The sequence below is a fragment of the Garra rufa genome, chromosome 14 (genome assembly GCF_049309525.1).
Source record: "Garra rufa chromosome 14, GarRuf1.0, whole genome shotgun sequence".
Lineage (NCBI taxonomy): Eukaryota > Metazoa > Chordata > Actinopteri > Cypriniformes > Cyprinidae > Garra > Garra rufa.
In genome coordinates this window covers 13,297,170-13,319,546 of record NC_133374.1, presented here as the reverse complement: position 1 = coordinate 13,319,546, position 22,377 = coordinate 13,297,170, and the positions used below count along the sequence as shown (strand labels likewise).

Here is a 22,377-nt window from a genome sequence, read left to right as displayed (position 1 = left end):
AACAGAAAAGTACATAGAATTGAAACAGCATTGAGAGTGCTGGTGTTAGAGGGTTATTTTTTTAACAAATAGAAAAGTACATAGAATAGAAATAGAATTAAGAGTGCTAATGTTCAAGGGTTAAGGTTTTTTATAAATAAACAAAACAGATAGAATAGAAATAGAATTGAGAGTGCTGGTGTTAGAGGGTTAAGTTATGTTTTTGTAATAAATAAAAAGAAAAGTAGACAGAATACAAATAGAATTAAGAATGCTAGTGTCAGAGGTTTAAGTTTTATTATAAATAAACAGAAAAGTACATAGAATTGAAACAGTATTGAGAGTGCTGTGTTAGAGGGTTATTATTTTTTTTATAAATAGAAAAGTACATAGAATAGAAATATAATTACGAGTGCTAATGTTCAAGGGCTAAGGGATAGAAATAGAATTGAGAGTGCTGGTGTTAGAGGGTTAAGTTTTGTTTTTTTACTAAAATAAAAAGAAAAGTAGACAGAATGTAAATAGAATTAAGAATGCTAGTGTCAGAGGTTTAAGTTTTTTTTATAAATAAACAGAAAAGTACATAGAATAGAAATAGAATTAAGAGTGCTAGTGTCAGAGGTTTACGTTTTTTTATAAATAAACATAAAAAAGTAGACAGAATAAAAATAGAATTCAGAGTGCTGGTGTTAGAGGGTTAATTTGTTTAATAAATGAAAAGTAAAGTAGATAGAATAAAAATAGAATTGAGAGTGTTAGAGGGTTACCATTAATAAATGGTAACTTTAATAAACTGGTAAATTAATAATTAAAAAGTAACTTTAATAAACTGGTAAAAAAAAGTAAAGTAAATAACAAAATAAAAAATAGAATTGAGAGTGTTACTGTTAGAGGGTTACTGTTTTTTAATAAATAAAAAGTAAAGTAAAAAGAATAGAAATAGAATTGAGAGTGCTAGTGTTAGAGGGTTAAGTTTAAATAAAAAGTAGATAGAATAGAAATAAAGTTGAGAGTGTTAGTGTTAGAGGGTTACAGTTTTTAATAAATAAAAGGAAAAGCAGAATAAAATAGAATTGAGAATGCTAGTGTTAGAAGTTTAAGGTTTTATTTATTATTTCATTTTATTTAAAAAAAATTAAGTAGATAAAGAAATAGAGGGTGCTAGTGTTAGATGGTGTCTTTTTTAACAATTTAACAAAACTAGAAAACAAGACAAAAATACTTTTTTTTTGAAGTGACATTACAAATTTCTTTCCAAAGACACCTGCCTAGCTGCCACAGTCAAGTCCACTTCCTGACCCCGGTCCCATATGACATGGGGTCTTTATAGAGACCCACCAGTCAGATCTCCATGGTGCTTATTGATTTCTTTCCCTCTCCTGTGTCAGGCAGGCCAGAGCTATAGCACCCTTGAGGCAGGCCTACAGGCAAAGACCACCATTTTGCGCTGTATGGCGGCCTTATTACGTTCATTATTTCGTGGGACCAACACACACACACATGGCTAGAGCGGGCTAGTCCTGCAGCTGCAGCCATTAGTAGTGTGAGAGAGCGAGGTTGCCACGTTTGGTCTTGACATCACTATGTGTTTCTGTGACAGCTGGGGAGGTGTGAGGCGAAAGGAGAGGCAGTGATAGGCTAATTTAGCCCGTCGCCACGGCGCCCGACCTCTGACCCGCAGGTGAGGGGGGCTCCGGGGTAATGGCTAGTTGGGTAATGTTGTTCACACATGGCCAAGTGGTAACATGTGGAGTGTAGCTGGTTTTTTGTTGCAGTGTGAAATCAAGCTATTAGCTGGTTAGCTAGTATGAAGTATACACAGAGATTCCCACTCACCCACGGTGTTGTGCCAGCGGTTGACGGCGAAGAGCCGGCTGCAGGTGACGGTGACGACGGCGGGGAGGGTCAGGTGCGGCAGCGTGTTGGCGGCCACGTGAGTGACGGGAGAGTTGGAGGGAAACTTCAGCACCATGATGACATCCTGCTGCATCTGATCCTTAAACATGAGCGGACTCTGCGGAAGGAAACACTGTTGAACAGAGAAAGCAAAGGAAAAGAAGGATGGAAAAGAGGGAGGGGAGGGAGAGATAGACGAGGAGAGGTTGTTAGCGAAGAGGAAAGTGGTAAAAAAAAGTTGGAACACAGAGGACAGACTGTGTGTGGTTTAGGAGGAGAGTCAGGGAGGAGATTGAGGCCTTTAAAGGAATAGCTGTGCAAAAAATCTCAATTTGATCAAATACAGAAAAAAAGTAAGTTACAATATCCACCTTTTTCTTGAGTAACCGATGAGTGGCGCCATGATACATTTCTAAATTCCATTTGCGTGCTTTCATGTTCTGGTCTCCATAGAAATCCATGTAAAAATGGGGTAAAAAAGATTGACTAAATTAAAACTTTTTCAATATAACTAAATATAAAAATGTGCGCAGGGTTAATGTTGTATTATCAATTTGGAAAATAAATTCAATTTGACTAGAAACACTAGAGAGTGGAAATGTAAAGCACCGTTCCAGTCGGGCAAGACTTCCGCGTTCAGAAAAAGGTGGATAGTAAACTTAAAATACCTTATTTCTAATTGGATATTTTTAATAATAATAATAATAATAATAATACAATTATAGAATAGAAAAAGAATTGAGAGTGCTTGTGTTAGATAGTTAGATAGTAGTTAATTTAATAAATAAAAAGTAAAGTAGATAAATAGAAATTGAATTGAGAGTGCTAGTGTTAGAGGGTTAAGTCTTTTGTGTTTTAATAAACAAAAAAGTAGATAGAATATGAATAAAATTGAGAGGGTTAGTGTTAGAGGGTTAGGTTTTTTTAATAAATAAAAAAGAAAAGTAGATGGAATAGAAACAGAATTGAAAGTGCTAGTGTTAGAGGTTTACAGTTTTTTGTGTTTTAATAAATAAAAAGAAAAATAGAATAGAAATAGAATTGAGATTGCTAGTGTTAGAGGGTTATGTCTTTTGTGTTTTAATAAACAAAAAAGTAGATAGAGTGTGACCAGAATTGAGAGCGTTAGTGTTAGAAGGTTACGTTTTTTGAAAATAAAAAAGAAAAGTAGATAGAATAGAAACAGAATTGAAAGTAGTGTTAGAGGGCTATGTTTTTGTGCTTTAATACAAAGAAAAGTAGAATAGAAATAGAAGGGAGAGTGCTAGTGTTAGAGGGTTAGTTTATTTTTTTCATTAAATAAAAAAGTAGATAGAACAGAAATAGAATTAAAAGTGCTAGTGTTAGATAGTTACGTTTATTTAATAATTAAAAATAAAAATAGATTAGAAATTAAATAGTGCAACTGTTAGAGGGTTAGGTTATTTTTTGTTTTTAGTAAATAAAGAAGTAGATAGAATAGAAAAAGAATTAAAAGTAATAGTGTTAGAGGGTTATGTTTTTAATAAATACAAAGAAAAGTAGATAGAATAGGAATAGAATTGAGAGTGTTAGTGTTAGAGGGTTGTTTTTAATAAATAAAAAGAAAAGCAGACAGAATAGAAATAGAATTGAGAGTGCTAGTAAAGTTTTTTGTTTGTTTATAAATAAAAAGAAATGTAGATGAAATAGAAATAGAATTAATAGTTCGTAGACAGCAATGCAACTGACATGTTCAAGGCCCAGAAAGGTAGTAAGGACATTGTTAAAATACTCCATGTGACATCAGTGCTTCAACCTTATTTTATAAAGCTACAAAATTACTTTTTGTGCGCCAAGAAAACAAAAGTAACAACTTTATTCTACAATTTCTTCTCCTTCATGCATGCATGTGCAGGAGTGGTGGAGACACATGGAAAAGAAGAAATTGTTGAATAAAGTGGTTATTTTTGTTTTCTTTGTGCGGAAGAAGTATTCTCATAGCTTCATAACATTAAGATTGAACCACAGATGTCACATGGACTATTTTAACAATGTCCTTACTACCTTTCTGGTCCTTGAACGCGTCAGTTGCATTGCTGTCTATGCAGGGTCAGAAAGGTCTCGGATTTCATTAAAAATATCTTAATTTGTGTTCCAAAGATAAAAAACAGTCTTACAGGTTGGGAATGACATGAGGGTGAGTAATTAATGACAGAATTTTAATTTTCAGGTGAACCACACCTTTAATGCAACCTTGCTGAATTAAAATGACTTAAAATATAGTTTAGAAGAAAAAAAAAAACACTTTAAATAGCATTTTAATCTGATTTAAGGAATCTTTAATTATGGACATCTTTGGCAACCACAAACTCAACTGATGGTCAAACTCAACTAACAGCAGTAGGCTGCAAACAATTACTCTGAAATATAAACAGGCACTAATTATACAACTTGTACTGACAACATTACAACATTCACTTTGTAAACTCCAGTGTGATTGTTATGACAGATCCTTGATTGAGATGGGAATGATTAGTATTGAAGTGTAAGGACTTATACGCCCAGTAGAGAGCACTGTTCTCCCGACACAACAATCTGATGAGAGAGTACTCTGTGATGGAGTTGTGAGCTCCTGGAAGTATGGCAGGTCTGTGTGTCATGTATTTGTGTTAGGGCATGTGCGTAGCTCTGTGAAGGTTGTTGTACACAGAACCAGTGACTACCTGGAAGTAGCAGCACTTAACTTTTCAGCGTGTGGGTGCAAGCAAGGTGCAAACTACAAATTGGATAAAGCGTACAGTACTAGAAAAAATGAAAATGGCCTGGATTTGTTCATGAGTATATATACACCCTTTCAGTCAAAAGTTTTTGAACAGTAAGATTTTTAATGTTTGTTAAAGAAGTCACCGAGCCTGCATTTATTTGATTTAAAGTACAGCAAAAACACTAAAAATTTGAAATATTTTTGCTATTTAAAATACCTGTTATGTCTTTGAATATATTTTAAAAAGCAATTTATTTCTGTGATCAAATCTAAATTTTCAGCATCTATTAATGATATAATAGCACTGTCACTATTTATCACATTGCAGATTGAGCTAAACTCCAACATGGCTGCTGCAAAACTTCCGGACATATGGACGCGAGACTGTTGTGCTGGGTTTAAGGGAACGATCTGAAGGTCAGGCGTCACTGCCCTTGTTGGAAATAATAACTTCCCTACTGCCGCGCAAAAAAACACAACAAATACGCACACAGTGATTTTATTACACACTCACACACACGCTGTTCTCACCAGGTGCATGGCGGAGCTACGGGGAGGATGTGGCTCGATGAGCAACTGAGATGGCGTCTGTCCAACACTTTGGATCTGAGCCTCGATGGCCTGCAGCAAGAAAGAAAGAGAGAGAAAGATACAGAGGAAAGAAAGAGAGGAAAAGATAGACAGAGGGAGGGAGGAGAGAGAGAGAGAGCGGGCTGTCAGTATCGATACGCATCAAAGTGATGGGTCAATGCGTTACTTGACAATGCAAGCAAACCCCCCCTCCAGCCTAGCCTTGGTTGTTGGGGGGGTTGGTTAGTGACTACGAGTGGGTGAGTGAGCTCCAAAACCCACCCTGAACTACCCCCACCCTGCCCCCTTCAAAGCCTGCAGAGTCATCCAAGTGTTAGTATGGAAGAGACAAGCCTTTCCTTATTAACATGCTTCAGTTAACCGTTCCCATTTCCAGGAGCAGGGCCCACGTATACACCCCCCCACACACCCCCCATTCGGCGAGCAGACGTTAACCTGGACTGACGCACAGCCAGGACTGCGGCAGAACCCTCCCTCTCAGATGTTATTGTGTTGGAGACAAAGGGCAGAAAGAGCACACACACATATACACACACACACTGACTCAAAACAATATACAATAGGAACAGGACTGTTAATAATAGTACTAGTACTAATGATGCGCTAAAGATCAACACACCACAAGACTGATAATACCGTAATTTGAAAGATTACATCTGTTTTTGAGTCTAAAGCACACTTATGAATCGTTATGATGTAATTTATAGTTCGGCATTTAGCGGATGCTTCATCCAAATGAAGAATGTCAGAAGAAAAATACAGAAGTTAAAACATCATAGTGCTGCAATATCGCAATAAAGTTTCAGGAGCTAAAGTTGTATAGTAGGTAATAGGTAATAGAAGTTGTAAAAATAAAATTGCTTACACCTTAAGGTTACAGTGTAAATATAGTCATATAGTCAGTCAAAAGTTTGTAAGATTTTTAATGTTTTAAGTCTCTTCTGTTCACCAAGCCTGCATTTATTTGAGCCAATGCACAGTAAAAACAGTACATTTTTATTTTTAAAAATGTTCTATTTGAATATGTTTTAAAATATAATATATTTCTGTGAATTCAAAGCTGAATTTTTAGCATTATTACTCCAGTCACATCCTGATCAATCAGAAATCATTCTAATATTCAGATTTGATGCTCAAATAAACATTTATTATGTTGAAAACAGCTGAGTCATATTTTTTCAAGTTTCTTTGATGAATACAAAGTTCAGAAGAACAGCGTTTATCTGAAATAGATATCTTTTATAATATTCTAAATGTCTTTATCATCACTTTTGAATTTAAAGCATCCTTCCTAAATAAAAGTATTAAATTCTATCATTTCTTTACAAAAAAATAAATAAAATAAAAAAATAAAAATACTGACTACAAGTTTTTGAATGGTATAGTGTATAATGTTACAGAAGCTTTTTATTTCAGATAAATGCTGATGTTTGGATCTTTCTGTTCATCAAAGAATCCAGGTAAAATTTACTCAACTGTTTTAAATATTGATAATATTTTAAAAAATATTTCTTGAACAGCAAATCAGCATATTAGAATGAATCATGTGACACTAAAGACTGGAGTAATGATGCTGAAAATTTAGCTTTGGTCACAGTAATAAATTACATTTTAAAATATATTCAAATAGAAAACAGTTATCTTAAATAGGTCAAAAATTTCACAATATTGCCGCTTTTGCTGCATTTTAGATGAAAAAAAAAGCAGGCTTGGTGAGCAGACTTCTTTAAAAAAATATTCAAAATCTTACTGTTCAAAAACTTTTGACTGGTAGTGTAATAATCATGTACTACATATTTATCATATAATCATTTTATATACTGTAGACAATCCTACAATAAGTCACTGAAAAGTCTGTGAATGTTAATGGTCAACATTATCAATGTCAAAAAACAACAACAAATTGAATTTGGAATTTAAAATTTCTCATAAAAATTTTTTTTTATTAAATTATTACATTTATTCAGCAAGGATGAATTAAATTGATCAAAGTGACAGTAATGACATTTAAAATGTTGAAAAAAATCTATTTGAAATAAATGTTGTTCTTTTGAACTTTATTCATCAAATTATTGTGAAACTCAAATTTCACGTGGTGCAGCATAACATGTTTTAAATCATCAAAACCATGGTTGCTCCATTGTCACTGTGTTTAATGTTTACTGGGCCTTATGTTACTATACATTAAGATTTAGGTTTGGCCTGTTATGTGACATAAGCCATAAACTCAGTTGAAGAGTCAAAAATCATTGAAGAAAGGACAGAAAGCCATTCGTCCTTCACTCCACACACATCCCTTGCGTTATGCAACGCTGACAGACGCATGTCGCCGTGTGTTGGTTATTGATAGGCTGTATGTTTGTGTTTGTTTGTGTATGTGTGTGGAGGGCAGGAGATGTGGAGAGTTTGCGTGTGTGCCACTGTGCACGGTAGCATTGACAGACACCTACAAGCTCCCCTCGGCTGTTCTGAGGCTCTGATCCCATCAATCTTTCCTTCCCGTGTAGAGCACCTCCCACAGTCTAACAGAACAGCTCTCCCTCAGCGCTATGAAGTCTGGACTCCTGTGTCAGATCAAACGTCTGCTACGTCCATGTCACCACACCGCCCAGATCTGCATGTTTAGCTTGTCACGTGACCTGGACTGCAAAAAATGATTGTCTTACTTAGTAACATGATCTAAACATGCTTAAATCAAGAATGCAAAAAGACTTCTGTGAATGAAAATTTTCTGATAATTTACTCACCCCCATGTCATCTAAGATGTTTATGTCTTTTTTCTTTAGTTGAATAGAAATTAAGGTTTTTGAGGAAAACAAAGGATTTTTCTCTATATAGTGGACTTCAATGGTGGCCAACGGGTTGAAGGTCCAAATAGCAGTTTCAATGCAATTTAAAAGGGCTCTACAGGTCCCTCCCGAGGAATAAGCATCTTTTGTAGTGAAACAATCAGTCATTCTCTAAGAAAAATACAAATTTCTATACTTTTTAATCACAAATGCTCATTTTACAACAACTCGACCTCACGCATTACTTATAACGAAGTACCAACCCAGTGTTTACAAAGAAAACGTGCAAAGAAAGTCAAACACCCTTTACCAGAAAAAGGTAAAACAATAATATAAGATGATTTTGAAGTTGGAGAAGAAAATGAGATTAAGTTTTTTTGAACTGGAGAACATAAAAGAAGAACTAACCATGTGTGACCTTTCCAACAAGATTACGTAATGCATGAAGTCGAGCTAGTGCAATATGAGCATTTGTGGTTAAAAAGTATATACATTTTTATTTTTTTAAGAAAATGACAGATCGTTTAGCTTGATAAGACCCTTATTCTTCGGCTGGGATCATGTAGAGCCCTTTCAAGCTGCACTGAAACTGCAATTTGAACATTCAACCTAATGGTCACCATTGCAGTCCATTATATGGAGAAAAATCCTGGAATGTTTTCCTGAAAACCTTAATTTCTTTGCAAATGAAAGACATGAACATCTTGGATGACATGGGGGTAAGTTATCAGGAAATTTTCATTCTGGAAGTGAACTTCTCCTTTAAGTTCATGTCTCGTTGTCTAAAAAATGTATCAACAGTAAGCGAGTTTATGCTAAAAACAAAAGGGAAAAAATCTGCCAATGGAGTAAGCAAAATAAACTTCACTCAAAGGGAAACAAAGTACACTATTAATGTTAAGCATATAATGATATTCTAGGGTACTGTATGATTTGAATTTTATAGCAACAGCTTGGACAAGACCCTTGCAGTAAGGAAAACTCTTAGAATTGGAACCATTCTGAATTATAAACTCTAAATTCAAAAATTTGATTGTTGCATTCACAATGTTTATATAGATTACAGTTTTAAGAAATGTTTAATATTACATGACTTCTAACTTTCATCAGTTTTTCGAAAAGTTAAAGGGTTAGTTCACCCAAAAGTGACAATTAGCTCATTATTTACTCACACTCCAAGCATCCTGTGTATATGACTTCCTTCTTTCAGACGAATGCAATCAGAGTTATATTAAAAATTATCCTGCCACTTCCAAGCTTTGGAATGGCACAGGCGGGGGTTTCTCTTCATCAGGCCAAAACAAGTCCAATAAAGTGCATCTATCCATAATAAAATGTGTCTCAGACAGCTCCGGGGGGTGAACAAAGGCCTCCTGGATTGAATCAATGCGTTTTTGTAAGAAAAATACCCATATTTAAAAATGTAAGACTCATTTTAATCTAGCTTGTGCTTGGTTTTCACAAGAAAATGTAGCTAACTGAAGCTGCTTTCATGTACAACTGTTAGCGCAAGCTAGATTAAAGTGATTATTATGTTTTAGATATGGATATTTTTCTTACAAAAACACATCGATTCGCTACAGAAGGCCTGTATTCACCCCCCGGAGCTGTCTGAGAAACTTATTATTATGGATGGATGCACTTTATTGGACTTGTTTTGGACTGGAGAAGAGAAACATTCACCTATGCCGTTCTAAAGCTTGGAAGTGCCAGGATAATTTTTAATATGACTCCGATCGCATTCGTCTTAAAGAAGGCAAACATATACATGGATGCCTAGAAAGTGAGTAAATAATGGGCTAATTTTCATTTTTGGGTGAACTAACCAAAATCTACTTTCTTATTTCACATTACTCAATCTCAATAAAAAATCTTATTTCAAATATTGCACAAATGATGTTTCACATCACACTCTGGAAGCAGCGAAACTGCAGAATAATCAATAATGAAACTGAAATGAGAGGAACATAGGATACTTGTTCTCACTGAAATATTTCAAATAGGAACAGATCATCAAACTTAAACGATATCATCCTGGTCTGACCCTGGTGGCAAAATTCGACACAAGCAGAGCTCTCACGAGCGCAATCACATTTGGTAACAATTAAATGTCAGTCTGTGCTGCTTTATGATGCTGTCTGTCAAATAATAATGTGCTCACATTATAGCTATTTTAGGGTAGACTCAGGAACAGGGGTCACAATGTCTGCTCAAATAATGTAATCTGATCTGAAGATCTGAGAGAAACAGGCAGCCATGTGGAAAGTATCACTGTATTTCTGCCTTCCAACAGTGAAGAAAAAACGAGGGAAAAATTCCTTCTAAAGGTCCAGAAATATGAATGTAAACGGTCCATATCAAAAACAATACATATACAGTACCGTTCAAAAGCTTGGGGGTCAGTTCAATTTTTTTATGTTTTGGAAGAAAGTCTCTTATGATCTTCAAGGCTGCATTTATGTGATGAAAAATACACTAAAAACAGGAATATTGTGAAATATTATTTAAATGTAAATAACTGTTTCCTATATTAAAATGTTTTGAAATGTAATTTATTCCTGGGATGCAAAGCTGAATTTTCAGCATCATTACTCAAGTCTTCAGTGTCACATGATCCTTCAGAAATCATTCTAATATGCTGACTTCATGCTCAAGAATTATTTCTTATTACTATTAATGTTAAAACCAGTTGCTCTGCTTAAAACAGTTGAAGTTAAAAGTTTACATACACCTTGCAGAATCTGCAAAATGTTAATTATTTTACCAAAACAAGAGGGATCATACAAAATGCATGCTATTTGTTATTTAGGGACTCTAATGCAACTATTACAGAAGGTTCAAATGCTCACTGATGCTCCAGAAGGAAACACTGTGCATTAAGAGCCAGGGGTGTAAACTTTTAAGCAGAATGAAGATGTGTACATTTTCCTTTTTATTTGCCTAAATATTTTATATCATATCTTTTTCATTTAGTACTGCCCTTCAGAAGATACTTACAAAAGACTAAATAAGTTAAATTTACCCTGATCTTCAAATTCAAAAAGTTCCCCCCCCCCCCCCCAGCTTTTAATGCATCGTGTTTCCTTCTAGACTAGAGCATCGGTGAGAATGTGCCAACTGTACCTTGTTATACATCCAATTCTGACTGGTTATGTCTAGAGTCAAGACTCCGGCTAAGGTTATGTGAGGGGCACGTCCTTTAAATCATCTCAATGTTGTCAACAGACCCAGTGTCAACTGGTTGCTCATCTGAGCTCTGGAGAAAAACACACTTTATCACAAACAGAAATCTGTAACCCTTAACTGACAGTTCATTACTTTAATCCACGTTAAGCCCCTGCTCTTTAGGGCTGATAAGAAACACCTCTTGCATGAGCTGTACGCTGATCGTCTCCGCCAGAGGTATAAGCCGCCATGCTTAGATGGACATAAAACATCCATCATAACCTGCGGCATGTCAATCACAGCTTCATCTTTGAGTTAGGTTGTGCAAGTATGTCAAAGCTTATGCTCATCTCAGGCTCTTAGAGAGCCATAAGGATTTTTCAGGGTGTGAGTTTAGTGATGGGATATCGGGTAGCATTAACTACCCTGAAAAAAAAAGCTCAAAAACATCTAAATGGCCGACAAGGATAAAACGTCATTTCACAAACAAGTTTTCACCACAAAACTATTCACACCATATATGATGTTATGTCATATTCTTAAAAAAGTTCAGACATCTGAGTGAATCATTTGGCATCCTTAAGAAAAAGAAAAAAAAAAGCACTAAAACATAATAATAAAAATAAAACAAAGTTAAAATAAATAAAGTTAAGAACGTCTTTATAAATAAATGCCTGTCAATCACTGCCTTATCTTTGGGGCAGGTTGTATATTTAAAATTAATAATAAATAAAATAATAATAATCATATTAAAATGAATATCACCATAGACTCCAATAAAGTACTAAAATATACTAAATAATAAAATAATAATAAATAATATTCCAGTTTTTTTTAAATCTACGTAGACTTAATAAAATAAAAAATAATTTATATATATATATATATATATATATATATATATAAAATCAAATAAATAACAAAAATGTAATAATAATAATAATTGAAGTAGACTCCAAAAAGTACTAAAATATAGGACTACTAGTAGTAGTAGTCGTAATAACAATAATAATATTGACTCCAAAAAAGTATTAAATTAATAATAAATAACATTCCAATTAAAATAAAAACTATGTAAATATACATATAAACATATAAATATATAATGTAAATAATAATAATAATAATAATAAAATAATAATAATATAAATAATAATAAAATTATTATTATTATTATTAATATATATGTTATTATTAGTATGTTAATAATAATAATAACAATATAGACTCCAAGATAGTACTAAAATAATAATAAATAACATTCCAATCTTAAAAGAAAATATATGTAGACTTAAAAATGTAAATAAACATATAATAATAATACAATTATAATACAATAAAGTACTTAAATAATAATAATAAACATTACAATAAAAAATATGTAGACCTAAAAATGTAAATAATAATAATAATAATAATAATAATAATAATAATAATAATAATAAATATCAATATAGACTCCACAAAATATTAAAATAATAACAAATAACATTCCAGTCTAAAAAAAACTGTGTAGAATTAAAAATGTAAATAAATAATAAAAAATGTTTATTATTACTATTAAAAATAAAAACAATATGGACTCCAACAAAGTACTAAAATAATAATAAATAACATTACAATTGAAAAAAATCTATGTCGACTTAAAAATGTAATTAAATAACACAAATTATTATTATTATTATTATTATTATTATTATTATTATTATTATTATTATTATTATTATATTAACAGTAGGAGTAGTAGTTATAATATTAATAATAATATAGACTCCAATAAAGTACTAAAATAATAATAAATACCATTTCCAATTTTTTACAATTTATGTAGACTTAAAATGTAAATAAATAATAAAATTATTATTATTATTATCATTATTATTAATAACAATATAGACTACAAAAAGTACTAAAATAATAATAAATAACATTACAATTTTAAAAAAATATATGTAGACTTAAAAATGTAAATAATAATAATAATAATAATAATAATAATAATATCATCAATGTAGACCCCAAAAAGTACTAAAATATAGTAGTAGTAGTAATATAGACTCCAAATAATAATAATAATAAACATAAAAATTAAAAAATTATGTAGACTTAAAAATTTACAAAGGTAAATAATAATAATAATAATAATAATAATAATAATGATGATAATAATAATAATAATAAATATGTAGATTTTAAAAAAATACTAAAATATAGTTGTAGTAGAAGTAATATAGGTGCAAAAAAGTACTAGATTACATTAATATTTATTATAAAAACAATGTAGACACCATTAAAAAAATAATAACAATAATAGACTTGGAAAATGTAGTTTACATCTGTTATTTTAAACAGGAAACTGAAAAGAACAAATGCACCTTACACTTGTCTTTCTTTACACTGAGATGCTCTTCTCATTTGTGAATGTATAATTAAAATGCTCATAAGTGACGGATAATAATTCACAAGCGGTGCTCTCAGGCTGTGTATTATGTTTACACGCAATAAAAATGTGTATCAATAAACTGCTGGCATGTTCTTCATCCGTAAACACTGTTTTTTCCTGTGACACAACGCTGCCAACCAGAGTCCTGTGACTCCATCATCATCCGCTGCCATTTTGATTTGACTCTGGAACGAGTTATGACCCTTAACTCCAGAGTTTGACATTTTAAGGCCGTAATTGCAGTGCTTAATGTCAGAGCTGTGGATGCACCTGTCAGTGGAGAATGAATCAATAGCCTGAAGGTGACGGTCACATTTCTGAGCGAGATACCATGAGCTGTCCTCCCTCTCCGTCTCACATCGCAGGTTGAGACAGAGAGACCTTAAGAAACGCTAGTGAATTTAGCCTAGTTGAGTTCAGCTTGAGGGGCGTTGGTTAACTAGTTGGACAAACTCATCAATTCCTTCATGCGTTTAACAAGTCAAGTTGAAGTGCAATAAAAAGCAATATAGACTTTATTATTATACCGAATGGAGCATAAAGACTTCTCAAACTCCAGAAGTGACAAATAAAAGGCAGTTTTCCTGGCTCTTCCGAGGCTAACAAACCTTGCTGTCAGCTAGCATTGCTCTCCAAGTGCCGGACTGCTTGTGAAGAACGCGGCCACATGAAAGAAACATAATTGCTATTGTCTGGAATGTAGAGGCGAATGATGAAAAGCAAAGCTTTCTCCATATTGTTTGATAATTAGCCCCCCTGTTCCGTGAGTGATTTGCATAGTGGTCACTTGACAAATAAAGGCAGTCCTGGAAGTGACAGTATATAAATGACTTGTTTTGCAGACAGCAGATGGTGGGTATCACAGGGAGCGGGAGAGATAGAGGGAATGAGAGCGAGAAAAAAAGGAGGAAGGGAGGGAGGAAAGGGCTACAAACACGCTGCCTACCAGCTGCTGCTGTTGAATTGGAGTCATATCCACAAACACAATTAAGTCATTTTCAAAACTTCCACCAGTCAATAAAGAGTATTGTGTGGAGAATCAATAACATTGATTTACATCGTAATTGCTTGATGAATTAAATTTTAGCAGGTAACCAGAAAATAAATAAATACTACTATTTCATGTCAAATAGTGTTTTGAAATCAATCTAATATGAATCGTTAAAACTACAACTTTTAAACTAACTGAAATAATGCTGACATAAAATATAAATATTGTATGAAAAACTTTAACTTGTTGCCTTGGTGGCTAACTGAAAATTAAAGTTATAGTATTAAAAGTAAGTATTAAAATTACTAAAACTAAAACCTAAATAAAATCAATTAAAGCTAAATAGAATCACTAAAATCAAATTAAAAAAATGCAGCTTTGCATATATTTATTACTTTTTGGCAATATTTTAATCTCTGTTTTATTTACAACTTTGAATGTTATTTATTTATATATATATATATATATATATATATATTTTTTTTTTTTTTTTTTTTTTAATAAAACACACTCCAATGAACTCTGTTTTATTTGTTTATTTTTATTTATTTATTTTTGGTAAAACACAACAATCATGTTTTATTTACAACTTTGAATGTTTATATTTATTTATGTAAAACACACACCAGTATCTGTTTTAATATCTAATATATGTAATATCTGCTGTAATATCTATTTTATTTACAACTTTTATTTATTTATTTATTTTATTTATTTTTTGTTTTGATAAAGCACACTCTAATAATCTCTGTTTTATTTACAACTTTAAATGTTTTATATATTCATATATTTATTTATTCTGGATAAAACACTCCAATGATCTGTTTTATTTATAACTTTAAATGTTATTTTTTTTTTTTTTGTAAAACACACTCCAATAATCTGTTTTATTTACAACTGTGATTTAATTATTTATTATTCTTTTGTAAGGCCCTCCAATAATCTATGTTTTATTTACAACTTTGATTTTTATTTATTTATTTTATTTTACTTTAATTATTTATTTATTTCATTATTATTTTTTGGGCAGTGGGGATGATCCAATGATCTTTTTTATTTAAAATGTAGTTTTTTAAAAATAAAACAATCTAATAATTTCTGTTTTATTTAAATTTTTTTATTATTTATTTATTTGTAAAACTAATAATCTTTTATTATAACTGTGATTTCTTTTGATAAAACACTCCAATAATTAGTTTTATTTACAACTTAGAATTTTTTTTCTCTTTAAAAAAACACTAATAATCTCTTTTTTATTTAAAACTTTGGACTTATTTATTTGGTAAAACACACTCTAATAACCTGTTTATTTACAACTTTGAATGTTTTACTTATTTATTTATTTGCTTTTTTGGTAAAACACACTCTAATAATCTATGTTCTATTTAATAGAAAAAAAAGCAACAAGGAAGCAACAAGCTAGAAACCACAGATAACACCCTAGTAACCACCTAGAACACTTTAGCAACCACATAGCAACACACTGGCAATCTTCCACAACATTTTGGCACAGACATTATCAACTGTACCTGTAAGTAAGGTATCTATTTGTACCTAGCGTTTTACGGTTACAACTTTTCAGAGTTTCTCTTTCCCAGAGGACATATTTGCATGGCAAGATCTGAATGACACATACTGACAGTCAGATATTCAACTGAATCTGGGTTCATTCATGCTTGAACGGCAGTTGACGAATGCTGATATTGAGAATCTCACGCCATCGTTTTTAAACCTGTCGCATCTGGAATCCTGCAAATATATCAATTGAAAAACATCCCACACTTTTTAGCAATATAATGTTAGCATAGACAGTAGTCCATCTAGTGGTGACATTTATAAAGCACTACTGACGCATTCTAAGTATAAAAATGGATAAAACAGAGAATTCGGAATGCCTGTTGCCGTTGTCATGGCAACGCCGCCACTGCGACCTACCTCGCGCAACGGGGGATCACTGGCAAGGCTGTCGAGGTTGACGGAGCCCTCGTAGGTCATGTGGTGAAAGACGTTGAGGGCGCGTGCCGCCTCGGGCCCACGTTGCTTGTAGCCAAAAATAAGGTCAATCCACTGGTGCAGCTGACACGACACAAACTCGCTTTCCAGGGCCTGTCAAAGAGAGCGGGGCAATTAGAGGTGAAAGGTACACATACACAACATGAACACAAACACACACAGATGTACAGACGCGAACACACACGCACAGATAAATCAGAATCAGAATCAGAAAGAGCTTTATTGCCAAGTATGCTTGTGCATACAAGGAATTTGTTTCAGTGTTATTAGCTTCCAGTACACAGAGACAACAACGCACAGACAATATAAATGAGAGAATGAGAAAAAATTACACATATGTGAGCATAAATAGACCAAAAATAAAAATTGAAAATAATAATAATAATTTGTAAAAAAAATAAATTGACAAATAAATATGTATGTACAGTTGTGCTATAGGTGATAGGATGGAATGCAGGGATGTGTTAGGGTGGAGGTAGTAGCAGTAGATGTCAGATTATTCCACACATTTTTTGCACAATGGGAGGAACATTTTAACTGTTCATAAGGTGGATTGCCTGGGGGAAAAACTGTTCATTCGTCTGGTAGTCCTGATATTTGGGGCTCTGTAGCGCCGGCCGGATGGTAAGAGTTCAAAGAGAGGATGGCTTGGATGTGAGGGGTCCAGAGTGATTTTCTGAGCTCTTTTCCTCGCTCTGGATGTATACAGTTCTTGAAGGGTGGGCAGGGGAGCACCAATAATCCTCTCAGCAGACCGAACCGTTCTCTGCAATCTTCTGATGTCTGATTTTGTAGCTGAGCCAAACCAGACAGTTATTGATGTGCACAAAACAGACTCGATGATGGCTGAGTAGAACTGTCTCAGTAACTCCTATGGTAGGTTGAACTTCTTCAGCTGGCGAAGGAAGTATAAACTTTGTTGGGCTTTTTTTACAATGGAGTTGATGTGAGTGTCCCACTTCAGGTCCTGGGAGATGAAACATCCCAGGAACTTGAATGTCTCCACTGTAGCCACAGTGCTGTCCATGATGGTGAGTGAGGAAAGTGCAGCGGGGTTCCTCCTGAAGTCCACTATCATCTCTACAGTTTTGAGCTTGTTCAGCTCCAGGTTGTTGTGACTGCACCAGACAGCCAGCTCTTTTACCTCCTGTCTGTAGGCAGACTCGTCACCGTCCCGAATGAGGTCGATAACCGTGGTGTCGTCTGCAAACTTCAGGAGCTTGACAGAGGGGTCTTTAGAGGTGCAGTCGTTGGTGTAGAGGGAGAAGAGCAGTGGGGAGAGAACACAACCTTGAGGGGCGCCAGTGTTGGTGGTGCGGCTGCTTGATGTGAATTTCCCCAGTCTCACCAGCTGTTGCCTATCTGTCAGAAAGCTGGTGATCCATTGACAGATAGGGCTAGGAACAGAAAGTTGGTTTAGTTTGGTGTGGAGGAGTAAAGGAATGATGGTGTTGAAGGCCGAACTGAAGTCCACAAACAGGATCCTCACATAAGTCCCTGGTCTGTCCAGATGCTGCAGGATGAAGTGCAAGCCAATGTTCACTGCATCATCCACTGACCTGTTTGCTCGGTAAGCAAACTGCAGGGGGTCCAGTAAGGGTCCGGTGATGTACTTCAGATAAGCCAGAACCAGTTTTTCAAACGACTTCATGACGACAGATGTTAGCGCCACAGGTCTGTAGTCATTAAGTCCTGTTATCTTGGATTTCTTTGGGACAGGAATAATGGTTGAGTGTTTTAGGCAGTGAGGGACTTCACACAGCTCCAGAGACCTGTTAAAGATCTGTGAAAAAATGGGGGCCAGCTCATCAGCGCAGGTTTTCAGACAGGCTGGTATCACACCGTCTGGTCCTGGTGCCTTTCTTCTTTTGTTCTTCCTGAAGACCTGGCGCACCTCATCTTCGCTGATTAGAAGTGAAGGAGGGGGGGGGGGGGGGGTTGCTGGAGGTGTTAATGGTTGTGTGAAGAGATCATCAGAACAGGTTTGGGGGGTTTCAAATCTACAGTAAAACTCATTCAGGTCTTCAGCAAGTCGTTGAGTCGCCTCAGTGCACGGGGGTGGTGTCCTGTAGTTTGTGATTGTTTTCAGGCCTTTCCACACTGAACTTGGATCATTTGAAGTGAACTGATCTTCTAACCTTTTTGCATAGGTCTTTTTAGCCACTCTAATCTCTTTATTCAGTGTGTTCCTGGTCTGGTTGTACAAGACTCTATCCCCTTTTCTGTAGGCATCCTCTTTGGCCTGACGAAGATGTCTGAGTTTTTCTGTAAACAATGGCTTGTCATTGTTGTATGATAAATAAGTTCTGGTAGGAGTGCATAAATCCTCACAGAAACTGATATATGAAGTAACAGTCTCTGTGAGCTCGTCCAGATCGGTGGCAGCAGCTTCAAAAACACTCCAATCAGTCAAATAGAAACAGGATTGTAAGACCTGTTCTGTTTCGTTGGTCCATCTTTTTACAGTCTTAACTACAGGTTTAGCAGTTTTAAGTTTTTACCTGTAGGATGGTATAAGATGGACCAGACAGTCCGATAGTCCCAAAGCTGCCCGTTGGACAGAGTGATATGCTCCTTTAATTGTGGTGTAGCAGTGGTCCAATATATTACTGTCTCTGGTCGGACATGTAACATGCTGTCTGTATTTTGGCAGTTCACGTGAGAGATTTGCTTTATTAAAATCCCCAAGAATTATTAAAACAGCAGTTCATCAAAAAACAGGAAAAACGAACAAAAACACAAAACAACTGGAGAGCTAAGCACAGAGTCTGCCATCCGTGGCGCCATCTTGACTTTTTAAACATACTCATGGCAACGCATCTCGATTTAGAAGACTGCAATAGCCTGAGATCGACATAAGAGTCTAAAGTGTTAATAAATAGGCTTGTTTTCAAGCTTTTACCATTTGTTGCTCAAAAAAAAATGATAGACACACCTTTTGAAGCTGAAATTTAACTATTTGGACACAAATGCGCAGTTGTTGTTAGATAAACTGATTAAAAGTAAGCTTTTTTTTGCCTCATGTTGAACAAGGCTGTATTTATTTAATCAAAATTACAGTAATATTGTGAAATTTTACAATTTAAATTTTTTTTTTGTTATTAACAATTTTGAATACAATTGTGCTGAATAATATTTTTATAGAAACTATGAAATTAAACTATGAAACAATTTTTTCCCCCCAGGATCCTTTGGTGAATAGAAAATTCAAAGCATTCATTTACATCTACAGTATCTCACAAAAGTGAGTACACCCCTCACATTTCAGCAACCATTTGTTGGTTTGCATAGGTGTCGTCCCAGAAGGAAGCCTCTTCTGAAGCTGGCTCACAAGAAAGCCTGCAAACAGTTTGCTGAAGACAACCTGTCCAAGAGCATGAATTACTGGAACCATGTCCTGTGGTCTGATGAGACTATAAGATAAACTTGATGGTGTCCAGCATGTGTGGCGATGCCCTGGTGAGGAGTACCAAGAAAATTGTGTCTTGTCTACAGTCAAGCATGGTGGTGGTAGCATCATAGTCTGGGGCTGCATGAGTGCTGCTGGTACTGGGGAGCTGCAGTTCATTGAGGGAAACATGGATTCCACTATGTACTATACATTCTGAAGTAGAACATGATGCCTTCCCTTCAGAAACTAGGCCAAACGGCACTTTTCCGACATGATAACGATCCCAAACACACCACCAAGATGACAACTGCCTTGCTGAGGAAGCTGAAGGTGAAGGTGATGGGGTGGCCAAGAATGTCTCCACACCTGAACCTTATTAGGCACCTGTGGGGCATCCTCAAGTGTAAGATAGAAAAACACCATGTGTCTAACATCCAACAGCTCTGTGATGTCATTATAGAGGAGTGGAAGAGGATCCCAGCAACAACCTGTTCAGCTCTGCTCAATTCCACGCCCAGAATGATTAAGGCAGTGCCAGCTAACAATGGTGCTAACACAAAATATTGACACTTTGGAAAAGTTCACTTAGGGTGTACTCACTTTTTTTGCCAGCTATTTTGACAATAATGGCTGTATGTTGAGTAATTTTCAGGGGACAATAAATCTATACTGCTATACAAGCTGCACATTGACTACTCTAAAATATATCCAAGTTTGATTTCTATAGTATTGTCCCTTGAGAAGATATACTAAAATGGTAGCTGAAATGTGAGGGGTGTACTCACTTTTTTATATTTATCTTTTATTTTATATTTAAATAAATAAATAAATAAATAAATAATTTATACACACATATATATTTTTTTAATTTTTAATTTATATATAATAGATGTATAAAAATTACAAGTTATGTATTTATTTAAATATGTTATTTTTAACTTCATATGTAACTTTTTTTTTGCAATTTTTTATATTTAAATCAAGAAATACATATTTTAATACATCTTGTTTATACATCTAATTTAATAAATATATATATACATAAATAATTATTGATTTATATCTAAAAATATATATAAAAAAATAAAGTAAAACAAAGTAAATATATATATAGAATTTTTACTTTATTTTTTATATATTTTTAGATATAAATCAATAACTATTTTTATACAAATATATACTTTGTAAATGTTATATATAAACTTTTTTTATTTTATATAAAAATACATACATAAATGTGCGTATGTTGTTTTTTGTCATGTATATATATATATATATATATATATATATATATAAAATGTCATTAGTCAATATTTAAATTGTGTATATATACACACACTCACACACACACACACACACACACACACACACACACACACACACACACACACACACAATATAATTTGAATTTTTTTTATGTTTTATATTTTCATTTTATATTAATGTTTTTATAAATGAAAGTTGAATGCCTTTTTTTACATTTCATTTCATTTCATTTTAGGTAATAAAACTTTGTTTGTTTATATATACACACACACACACACACACACACACACACCGTTTATGGTACCCACAGTGCACATTTCCTCAATATATTTTAAAAACAATGGTCATTTATGAACTCAAAAAATCATTTCATTCCAACACAGGCTTGGATACTGCTTGCTTCAGACTGTTAATGCTTAAAGATGCACAGAAGTGTTTTATTACAGGTATCAAAACCCATCAAAAGATTGTCATCCTGAGATAACAAAGGAAAAAAAAAAACCCTGAATGAACAAATAACACAGAATGGCACAAATGCACACTTTTTTTTCTCCCTCTCACACACAAACACACCCTGGGCAGCGCTGCTGGAATTTACACACTCACTCTCACATCAGAAATAACAGCTATTACCAACAGAGCAAGCCGTGGAGCGCAGGGGCTGAGTTCCCCCCAGGGCATGTCATTACAATCGAAAGTGACACATGCAAAGATGGGAACACTAAGTGAAAGAAAGAGAGGAAGAAATGGCAGGAGGGGAACGGAGAGAGAGGAAGGGAGCACAAAGACAAGGAGAGAAAGAGGGGATTAAATGAGACAGAGAGAAAGAGCAGCAGAGAGACAAAAATAAAGGACAAGATCTAAGGACAAAATCGAGCCGTAGCCTGTTTAAAAATGGATGTGGTATTCAACAAACCAAAGATACTACTAGTCTTTGCAACAAACCAAATAATTACATTAAAAGCCAACCACAAAATTACTAATTAGTGGTGTTGGTATTCCTGCATGTGTAGTGTGTGAAATAAAAAGATCCAAATATGAAAGTTGTCATGATTTTCTTTCTGCTGTTGATAACAAAGGAAGACATTTTACAGAATGACCCGGAAATATGGCGAGATAAATATTCAA

At 34.1% G+C, this 22,377-nt stretch overlaps 1 protein-coding gene across 2 annotated transcripts in view; it reads right to left on the bottom strand.

Annotated features, from left to right (window-relative positions):
* The window catches only part of nbeab (neurobeachin b), a 401,639-nt gene that overhangs the window by 45,525 nt on the left and 333,737 nt on the right, over positions 1-22,377 (bottom strand). For both annotated transcript variants that reach the window (XM_073817484.1, XM_073817485.1), the window contains 3 exons: positions 16,515-16,685; positions 5,132-5,221; positions 1,816-2,008 (listed from right to left, as the gene is read on the bottom strand). In XM_073817484.1, coding sequence (XP_073673585.1) covers positions 1,816-2,008; positions 5,132-5,221; positions 16,515-16,685 — 454 coding nt within the window. The remainder of the gene's footprint in view (positions 1-1,815; positions 2,009-5,131; positions 5,222-16,514; positions 16,686-22,377) is intronic.